The 11,323-nt window shown below is 43.7% G+C and overlaps 1 protein-coding gene across 1 annotated transcript; it reads left to right on the top strand.

Annotated features, from left to right (window-relative positions):
* Nucleotides 1-5,377: 5,377 nt before the first annotated feature.
* LOC308487569 (late cornified envelope protein 1D-like) lies at nucleotides 5,378-5,752 on the top strand (the record flags this gene model as incomplete). The annotated part of the gene is made up of 1 exon (XM_081025983.1): nucleotides 5,378-5,752. The coding sequence occupies one exon, from the start codon at nucleotides 5,378-5,380 to the stop codon at nucleotides 5,750-5,752; it is 375 nt and encodes a 124-aa protein (XP_080882109.1).
* Between the last annotated feature and the right edge of the window lie 5,571 nt (nucleotides 5,753-11,323).

Raw genomic sequence — 11,323 nt, 5'->3', positions numbered from 1 at the left:
TCTGCACTGTCACTTTGGTCTTATAGCAAGTTCACATATTTGTATGTGTCTAAAACTAGGCCCACAATTCTGTTCTATTGCCAAGGTCATGGGTCCCTGTGAGATGATCCACTATTCTTATTACTGAAGCTTATAATCAGTCACGTTACCCCAGGTGCTTGTTCTTCCACAGTTTTTAAAATGAGCTTGTCACATCCCACAAAGCCAAGGCAAAACAAAGCAAAGCAAAATGTGATGTTGGAGGATTGACTGGTATTGTGTTAAATACATATAATACCAAGGAGGGGTGGAGGGCATTTTTATTTTATTGGCATTTACTTTTTCTTTCCATATACCATGAACCTGTCATATCTCTCTATTCATGTAGATCTTCTTTAGTATCTTTCAATAAAGTGTAGCTTTATATACATAAGTGCCTTATTCATTTTAAAATATGCATTATTATATATGTAACATGTATTTTGCTGTTTTTCTTAAAAAGCATCTTAACTTTTCTTTTATCGTCTGTTATTTTCAAAGAAATATAAGAACAGTGATCTTATGTCTGAAAACTTGCTGTACTCTTATTATTTGTAATCGGCTGGAGGGAATATTCTTATATATACATATATCTTTCTTTACCTCCTTAGGCTAAATTCCTAGATGCTGTAAAAGAGTATGCTTATGCTATGTTTTAATTCATTTACACATCAGAATGCATTGAATGAATGAATCATCGTATTGTCACACAAACTATGCCAATTTATTTTCAAAGCATGAATGTCCAATGTCATGCATCCCTCCGACACTGAGTTTTTGTTACTCAATCTTTGCCAATCTAATTTGAATGTATAAAATAAATAGACACTGTATCATAAAGAGAGAAGATATTTCCTTTTGATTTTTCATTTTTTGATGAATGGTGAAATTGGACATATTTTCAACTATGCTTTAGCCATTTGTATTTCTTTTCTGGTACGTGTATTTCCCGTTCCTACTCATATTCATCCATTTTATTAGCCTGCGTGCGTATTTCCTATTGATGTTTAAGAGCTGTTTCTCTATATTTCTAATAAAGGGGTTGTAATTTCCCCCAACTGATTTTCTTTCTATCTTATTCACGGTGCTATTTGCTATTTAAATTTTTAAATGTTCATGTACACATTTATCAATTTTTTTCTTTTATATTTTCTTTTCCTTTGTCACTCAAAATAATTTCTCAATGAATTGGAAATAACAGATATTTTTTTTCCCTAATTGTGCTTTTAAGAATAATTTATAATACAAAATAAAGGTTTTGAAAGGGAGGAGAACAAACTGAAAATTGAAAATGTGATGGGTTCTTTCTCTGGAAGGGGCTGTCAGGTGCAGGGAACAAAGTGAAATTCACACAGTTTTAATGACTTCCCATGGGTCTCAGCAGCGTTTTCTCTCATCCCCTAAGGGTAACACAGGGCGTGGGAGACAGATGCCCTGGATGAGTAAGTGACCTCAGAAAACCAATCCCTTGTCATTAAGCATTTTTCCTATTGAAATGTTACCAAATCGATGGCAATCAGATAACCAATGTTTAGAAAGGAGTCCTCATAATATTACAAGCATGCTGCTGATTCATTACCAACCCTGAAGTCAGATTAATGGATGGTTGGGTGCTGCCGGCCTGCATGCAGACACCACCCAGTGATGGATCTGCCTATCATCCTAGGAATCTGCGCGCTGGGTTTCTAAGTCGTACTACCTAGTGTGAACCAGGGAATCAATATCCTGATCTCTCCTTCCATAACTAAGCCCTTTGGAACAACTGAGAACTAGCATCCTACCTGAGTAATATGACCTCTGCAGGATGACTTGGCCAGCACGTATCCCTGTGCGTGTCTTAATTCAAACTTACCTGATTGCCTAATTCACATGGAAAAGCTATGCGCAAGCTCTCAGTGCTATGAAATGCTGGTGACCCCACTATATGCATATCTGTGTTCCAGATGCCGGTGAGGGATACACACATACCACATCCAGACTCCGCTCTCCAGAAGTATTCCATCTCATGCCAGAGATATGTCACACAAAGCAAAACAAAGGTGAGGCAGGGAGCTGATCAGAGAAGAGCTGATGGGCCAACCCAGTGTGAGAGAAGGATTTCTCCTTTTAAGAGAGCAAAGAAAAACCTGTAGAAACAGAGTACGTTCGTACTGTGTAGATATTTGAATGTCAGGGGAAGGAGTTTAGATTTTATCCTGAATCAGTCAAGGCCATTGAGAAGACTTCATTTAATGGTAGCGTGACTATATAAATTATCCAAACTGGAACACAGTTGAGATTGAAAAGGTTTATGATGATTTATGTTGGGACAAAAAGCATAATCCAAAAAGGTCCCTGACAAACTGGGATGATGGTCACCTTACTAAATGGTCATAGGTAATTATTTCTAGAACAATCCAAATGAAGAAGGGATAGAGGAAAAAACCAGGAAGGTGGAAGGCACAAAACAGCCAGCAAAGTGCCTACACACACACACACACACACACACACACAAATATACACACAATCACTATAAAATACATGTATGTGTGTGTTTATATAAATATGCACACATCTATTCTATGTTATTTGTGCACCCCAAAACATATGCACAAGCATATTTACATCTTGCAACTACAAGTTAGCTGGCTTCATTCTTCCCCTAAGCACTTATTCATTCATTCATAATTAGGCTCTCTCCCAGCGTTTTTACCCCTGACAGGAAGGAGAGGCTTTTTTTTCCACATACTTCTCCCAGTTTCAGGTACCTTCTCCTAATTAATTAACTGGTTTACTTTTGGAAAAATCTCACCATGGTGCCGTACACTAACTTGAACCAGATGGGAACTCCAGCCCTTGCCCTTCATCAACTACAAGTATCGAGGTAGACAAACGGTTCAAGCAGAGAAAACAATAATGAAAACCTAAGGACATAATCCAAACTACCTTACGGGGTTTAAAGAGCCCTGAGAGGTCCTACCTCGCTGGCGCTGGAGTCTGGGAATCCCACGCATAGACTTGACGCTTTCCTTCCATGTGGCCCCCGATTTAATAAAGCAACGCAATCAGGGCTCTCCCACCCTGACCACAAACTCCTTTCCTACCTGCACTTTCACGGTCAAACACATCAAGATGTTTAACAGAACCAAAGGGCCTAAAAGTAGGGGGAACAGCAAATAATTTGAAAGAGAAATCCGGATTTACCCTCCTTTTAAAGAAGGTGACTTAAACAAAGGACTAGTATTTTTCCTTATTATGAATACATAAGCATCTTATTTGAGGGTCCCCCATGATACGGGTCCGCCGCCAGGCTCTTTCTTTATGTCGTCGTCCGGACTGGCCCAATATTCCTGTGAGATAGTCATACCCTAGTCATACTTTATAGTAGAGAAAACGAGTACAAACAGAACTAGAAACGAGTCCAGTTCAGTAACTCCCAAGGACACACAGCTCAGGTGGCGGAAACAGGACGGCTTCCTCCGTCTGTCTGACTCCAGGCTCTTATAAGCAATGGGACACCCCAGGGGCCAGCACATTTTTAAACAAAGGGATAAATAGTAAATATTTTAGGCTTTGGGAGCCCTAGGCTCTCTGTCCCAACTACTCAATTCAGCTGTTGCAGTGCGAAAATGGCTGTGGACAATGAAGTGAGCAGGGATGAATTCCAAATAAAACCCTATGAACACTGAAATTTGAATTTCATGTAATTTTCAGGTGTTATGAAATAATTTCCTTTTGATTTTTCCTCCTGAATGTTTCAACAATGGGAAAACCATCCTTAGCCTGCAGGCTATACAAAACAGACAATGGGCAGATTTGGGCTCCCAACCAAAGCTGGCGGACCCTGCTAGCCTGGGTGGGTGGCTTAGACTTGGACATGAGTGGAGAAGGGTGAAGGCATCTCTCAACTAAACGCCAAAACAGGCTGCTAAGAGCCAAGGGGTTCATATCAGCCAGAAGAAGGAAAGAAAGGGATTGGGATCCGAAGTGCAAAACCGGGAGCTGAGGCCTTCTGGGCTGGCAATTCCTAAGGAGATGGTGGCAGATCCGTCAATTTCCAAACTCCACCACTCCTTGTTTCTAAGCAGCCCGGTTCCTAGCTAGAGACGGGAGCCCTGAGCCCGTGGAGGGAGGCAGGGAGCAGCTGCCAGTCATCACCTGTCACAGGACCATGTGGGTGGCAGGAGGCGGTGCCCTCGTGCCCAGGCCCTGTCTCACAGGCTGGGGCAGAGCCCAGGACCATATAAAAGGGCCTCGGGCCAGAGCACCTCCATCCACTCCCTCCTGAGGTGGTGACAGACCCTGTGCTGCTTTGTACTCGGTAAGTGTCCACTGGGGACGGGGGCATTTCAGGAGGGATCTCAGGCCAGGGCAGGAGGGCAGGCGGGTGGAGCCTTGGCAGGGGAAACCATGGGGTCAGAGGAGGAGGGTGCAGGAAGACTGAGGGAGGGCTGCAGGGAGGGGTCTGGCAGCAGCTGGGGACACAGGGAAACGAGCTCGATGGCTGTGCCTTTGGGCCCTGAAGGAAACACGCTGATGGGCAGTGGAGGGGCGTCTCAGGACAGGGACCCCGAGGCCCAGAGCCCATGCTCCACACTGCCAGGTGTCAGGACAGCTCATCACTGAAGGCAAAGCCCTGCTCCTGAGCCCAGAGGAGGAGCAGGGGCCATGGGCAGGGGCCTCTGGCTCCTTTGGGCTTATGAGTCCCCCACAGCATGGCTCTGGGAAGGTGTTATAACCTTGCCATGTAGATTAGGACACAGCCAGCCTGAGAATCACCAGACCACCCCCTCAGCTTGAGGGGTGGGGGGAGGAGACCTGAGCTCTAGCCTCAGATCAGGGAGCTGCGGTTCCAGGCCCAGCTCTGCAGTGACTGAGGGGTTTGTCAGTCTCTTCCGTAATAACGGGAGTGTCCTGAGGTGGGTCATCTCCAAGGTCCTGTGCGATGCTGACCTTGCAGAATCAAGTCATCGTGGACTTTATGACAAGAGGAGATGATCACGGTACTTTTCCTTGACGAAATTATATTCCCTTAAAATGGCCTATAAATTGAACAACTTGAGATTTAGAGGGCATAGCCGGAATCAGTTCCACCTCCACGTACAGGACCTTAGACTTTCAGACATGTTTTATAATATTATTTGGTCTTAGTTTACTACTTTGCCCAGTAGATGAAACCTCTTGTCCGACTTACAAGGATATGCTGTGGCTCCAAAGACATGATATAAGACTGTGGGAAAATGACTAAAAGTAGGAAAACTACTAGAGATTATAAGTGATGCTAAGAGAGCCAGAAGGGGCAGGAGGCCCCTGTGTGTGTCGGGCGCTGACTTGTTGTCTGACTCTCCCTCAGCTCCTGAACGCCCGCCCTCCCGCCGACATGTCCTGCCAGCAGAACCAGCAGCAGTGCCAGCCCCCTCCCAAATGCCCTCCCAAGTGTACTCCATGCCCTGCCCCAAAATGCCCCCCAAAGTGTCCCCCAAAGTGCCCTCCAGTCTCGTCCTGCTGCAGTGTCAGCTCTGGGGGCTGCTGTAGCTCTGGGCATGGGAGCTGCTGCAGCTCTGGGCATGGGGGCTGCTGCCTGAGCCACCACAGGCGCCACAGGTCCCACCACAACAGACACCGGAGCTCTGACTGCTGCCAGCCCTCAGGGGGCTCCAGCTGCTGTGATGGGGGGAGCTCCAGCTGCTGTGGTGGGGGCTCCAGCTGCTGCGGAGGGGGCAGTGGTCAGGCCTCTGGTGGCTCATGCTGCTGAAGTGGGCCCTGTCCTCTCCCCCGAGCTCCCTAAATTACAAAGAGGTCACCATAAAACTTGAGCTCTGCCCCAGAAGATCCATCAATCCTGGTATCCAGAGCCCAAAACTTCTCTCTGAAACCCAGTTACTGACCTCCTTCCCTAAACCTGGCTACCCTGGGAATCCCAAAGCACAGAACCCATGTCCCCCTGTAGCTTATGTTATTGTACCCTGCTGCTTGAATTGAAACAATAAATACAGAATCTGCTCAATAACTTGGTATCGACTGATTTGATTTCCTGTTTATGTCACTCCTGTTCTATTTTCCTCTCTCCTCTGCTGGTGGCTGCAAGGTCAAGGGTCAGCAGAGATAAATTTATATTTTCGTATGTTTGTTTTTTCTAATTCTTTGTTTTCCATTGTTAATCAAGGCCCTGAGGCAGCATTAATTGTACACACTGCTCCTTTAACTTCTGCTTCCCGTCAGATGTCTAACTCTGAGATGTAGCCACAAGACAGACCGTGTCCCCCTTTTTCCCACCACCATCTCCTCACTCCTGGGCTCCCCACTCCTCACCCTGGTCCTCATCAATCTCCATCTGACTCCTCCTTCAGTTTAAACAGACACGTCATGCGTACACACATGTGCACACCCACAACTACCTATATGTGAATAAATGCTTATTTTTAATTTTAAAATGACTTTTATCATGGTATACTTTACACACAACAAAATTCACTAATTTTCAATTTACAATTCAATGAGTTTTGTCAAATATATAGAGTCACGTAACTACAAATGCAATCAACACCCTAAAAATATAGTGGGTAGCTAATCGTTATTTGGAGAACATTTTAACAGTAACACAAATTTCATACCACATAAAGGAAAATGTATTATATGCCTTAAATGTGGAAAGTTAAAATCTAAATGGTAGAAAGAGCCATTAAAAACTGGAAGGGGACATAGGGAACTTGGTGAGAAACTCAAAGCTTTCTTTCTAAGGTCAGATATAAGGCTAAGATGTCCCCTCTCACCACTTGTTTTCAACACAGCACTGGAAGTTCTAACTACTACAATAAGACAAGAAAAGTAAATTAAAGGTATACTTATTGGGAAAGAAATAAACTACCACTGTTCACATATGACATAATTACCTCTGTAGAAAAACTGAAGGAATCAACAACAACAAAAAAACCAACTGGCACAAATAAGGGATCCTAGCAAAGTACAAGATGTAAAGTTAATACGTAAGCGCCAATAGCTTTTCTATACACCAACAATGAAGAAGTGGAATTTGAAATAAAAAATGCAAAATACCATTCATCATAGCACCCACCAAAATGAAATACTTAGGTACAAATCTCACAGAATATGTATAAGATATCTATATGAGGAAAACAATAAAACGCGGGTCAACAAAATCAGATTATAACTAAGGAAATGGAGAGATAGCACATGTTCCTCGATAGGAAGACTCAATGTTGTCAAGATGTCAGTTCTTTACAACTTGGTCTATAGACTTAGTGCAGTACTAATCAAAATCTGAGCAAGTTATTTTGTGGATATAAACAAAAACTGATTCTAAAGTTTACGTGGAGAAGCAAGGACCCAGAACCACCAACACAATATTAAAGGTAAAAAAATTGCAGGATGGACACAGCTAATTTCAAGACTTATTGTAAAGCTATGTGATGAAGACGGTTTGGTATTAGCAAAAGAATCGATAATAGACCAGTGGAACAGAAATAGGTCCCATCAATATAGTCAACTGAATTTTTGACAAAGGAGCAAAAGTAATACAATGGAAGAAAGATAGTCTTTTCAACAAATGGTACTATAAAAACTGTACATCCACATGCAAAAACATAAATCTAGACACAGACTTTATACCTCCTCCCCCCCACACACACACACAAACCTGAAAATGGATCACAGACCTAACTGTAAAATAAAAAATTATAAAACTTCTAGAAGATAACATCCGAGAAAACTGACTGTGGGTATATATGGGTATATTTAGGTATATATATGACTGTGGGTATGGTGATGACATTTTAGATATAACACCAAAGGTATGATACATGAAAGAGATAATTCATAAGCTATACTTCATTAAATTAAAATTTCCGCTCTCTGAAAGACAATGCTAACGACTGATAAAACAAGCCACACACTAGGAGAAAATATTTGCAAAAGACTCATGTGATGAAGGACTACTATCCAAAATGTACAAAGAACTTTTAAAACTCAACAATAAAAAAACAAACAACCCAATTTAAAAATGAACAAAAGACCTTAACAAACAACTCACCAATGAAGATATACAGATGACAAATAAGCATATGAAAAGATGCTCCACATCAGATTTCATTAGGGAAATGCAAATTAAGACCACAATGAGACACCACTACACACCTGTAAAATGGCCAAAATCTGAAATACCGACACCACCAAATATTGGCAAGAATGTGAAACAACAGGAACGCCCATTCATTATTGTGGCAATGCAAAATGGCAAAACCACTTTGGAAGACAGTTTGGCTGTATCTTCCAAAACTAACTGAACTCAAGGGAGACCAAGATGGCAGAGTAAATAGTGTGCCTGTGTCCTTCTGTGAACACATTAAAATTACAACTAAATTATAGAACAATCAACCTGGAGAACCATCTGAAGTCTAGCTGAACAGAAGTCCTATAACTTATAAATAAACTAAAAATATAAAAAGAAGCCACATCGAGACTGCTAGGAGAGGTGGAGACACCGAACGTTTGAGAATCAGGAGAGATATCTCGGCCCCAAAATTTCCCCCTAAAGGAGCAACAGACAGACACCAGCCCAACACCCAGCTCCCCAGCCTGCAGTACTGGTGTTGGGAAGAGGAGCCCCCACAACATCTGGGTGTAAAAAACAGTGGGGATTCCGACCCTCTAGGTGGGTCAGAAAACAGCAGGAAATCCAGCCATCCTCTTAAACAGCCGACACACAGACTCACAACCACCAACAGTAGGTGACCATTTGGACATAACATGACCAGCAACGAGTTTTGTGAGCATCTTTAATCTCTGACATGTATTACAAAAACATTTACGAAACCAATTGGATGAAAGCAAATGAGAGTTAGGAGGCATTATGAGAAGAGAGTCCTCCCTCCAGAAGTGTCCAAAATAACTTCACAGAGTCTGGAATAAGATGTGGATTGACTCAATAACATCTCTGACCAGGTCATAGTGGGCAGGATAACCAATCTCATGAGTGTACGTTAGGACGTCCACGTGTGTGCTTTAGACTGCTTATATATAAAGGATTATGTGTGTATAAATACATATAAACATAGACAGATACGTAGATCTCCAGACATAGGTCCAGATATAGAAAAGTTCATCTTTTTTGTGACTCTCAGCATCAGATACCTCAAGGGGCATGGCCTCCCCTGAAGTCCCACTGCCGCCCATCTGTGTTTTGTCCCTGATTCTAACCTTCCCTGGGATCCAAAAGTGTTCTCTCTCTGCCAGTCTCCACTCCAGAAATCAGTACCCCTGACCTTTCAGGAAGCCCCACCAGGGCTCCTGCGGAAGTTCAGAACCAAGGTCAGCATGTGTGACTGACATCTGAGGCTCTGTGCACAGGGCTCTGCTCAACTTCTTCCGTTTCTGTTCTGCTTCCCAAGTGGCCCTGGCCTGTAGCTGTGAACGTGTCTCTCCTACCCTACGCCTCTGCTTTATTCCATGATCTTTTCCTTTCTGAGGCCAATAGTTCCAGTCATACTCAATCCATTATCCCTTATGTGACACGGCTTACCAATGAGATGTTAGTAACCCCTTTGACAGCACAACTGGTGCCTTATTCCTCTTCCCCATCAGCAACTGGTCCAAGGTTATGCCCACAAGGGTGGCTTACAGATGTTTACAATCCTTTCACTTCATTAGCACTCACTGTACAGTTTCCAAATAGCTATTCCTGGTGACTCATACGAGACCAGGCTCTGCCATGGGCACAGGGAGGTGCGGTGGCCACATCACCCTGCAGAGATCTGTCCTATCTCACCGGGTATGGCATTTGCTCCGGTGGTTCCTCAGTGGTGGGGCGTGGCCAGGATGTCCATGCCTTGGCTCACACAGGAGCGCAGCTCCTGATTCCTAGAAGGATGAGGTGAACAGGTCACCTGGTCCACGCCTCAGCCCCAAGGCAGGCAAGCACCCGAATTATCACTCTGCTTGGACTTCGCTGATGGATCAGCAGAGTGGTCTTGACCGTGGCACTTGGGCTGACCCTTTGGCTGTGGATATTAGTTATCAATGGCTTTGGGACCATTCAAAAACATTTTTGACTTGCAAAAGTTTTCTGAGGTCACCTATTCACCCAAGGGGCCTATCTCTACATTGTCATTCTGTCATCTTCTCAGGACACTGGGGTCACTGCTGAGATCTTATGGGAAATACTTCAGACAAAATGAATTTTCCTCTGTAGCCTCACACTCTCCTTCCTTCAAGGCTATGTACTAACACATTAACAAATTTCAGTTTTTCTTCTACTCCCTGCAAATTTTGATTTCAATTATAAGATATTAAACAATACTCTAAAAGGAATAGAAAATATCGATGATTGTTGCTTAATTATTAAGTAGGGGAAGGTATTTTAAGAATAGCAGAAAACTCATAATAGTTTAAAAAAAGAATTGATAAATTAAATTACATAAGAATTAATTTTAATAGTCCATAAAGTATCACATAGAAAGAAATTAGTATTTCTAATATATAACCCACCTTATAAATTCAAAAATAAGTAAACACACAAAAAACATCTCACTGGGTTATGTTCCCTCCAAAATCCAAACAGGCCCACTGGGTAGGTGTTTTGCCTGATTTTTGCTTGTAGGCGGGGTGAGATGCGCCAGCTTCTCCTTCACACCAGAAAGGCTGTCTACACACGCTCCACATCACTGGGACCCTAGAAATTTCAATCACGGAGAAGGCCCCTGGCTTTGGGTCAGAGTCACCTCCTTCTCTGTGACACGCAAAGGTCTTCTCAGAACACTACAGTCATTGCTTCTTCTTGCTCATGAAAGGCAGTCAGCGTGACACCACTGATGCCATGGTGTGATGCCTGGTGGAGGGAAAGACGTCAGGATTCCTGAGAACTAACGCGAACAGAGGGCAAGAGAGTGGGTCTACCCGAGGGAGGACAGTGAGGGTGGATTGCGGGCCTTCTCAGCCCAAACCAAAAGCTTCTGGTGGGTTTTACTAACAGGTGTGCAGAAAACGACATTTTCCAGACAGTAGTTTCATGCCAGTACCAGGAGGTGTGCTAACGTGCTCAGCAATGAGACCACAGCTGGTGCAGCAGCTGCAAGTGGAGACACCACCGGCTCCAGCTTACCACAAGCCCCTGCCATGCTCCCGGCTCAGTCTGTCTTCTGCACAGGCCGAGCGGTGAGTGGGGTAGTGATGTGCTGGGATCACCACCCCGCATCCTTCACGTCCTTCTCGGTAGCACTGATCTCTGCAAGCCCTCCTGGCATGTGGTTTGGATTTGACGTAGTATTTCCTAGACAGAGGCAGTTCTAGGCCTTCCGCTTGACCTCTCCCA

This window comes from Rhinolophus hipposideros (genome assembly GCF_964194185.1).
Source record: "Rhinolophus hipposideros genome assembly, chromosome: 19".
Lineage (NCBI taxonomy): Eukaryota > Metazoa > Chordata > Mammalia > Chiroptera > Rhinolophidae > Rhinolophus > Rhinolophus hipposideros.
Note: the sequence above shows the minus strand (reverse complement) of the source record. Positions and strands in the feature narration are given on the sequence as shown.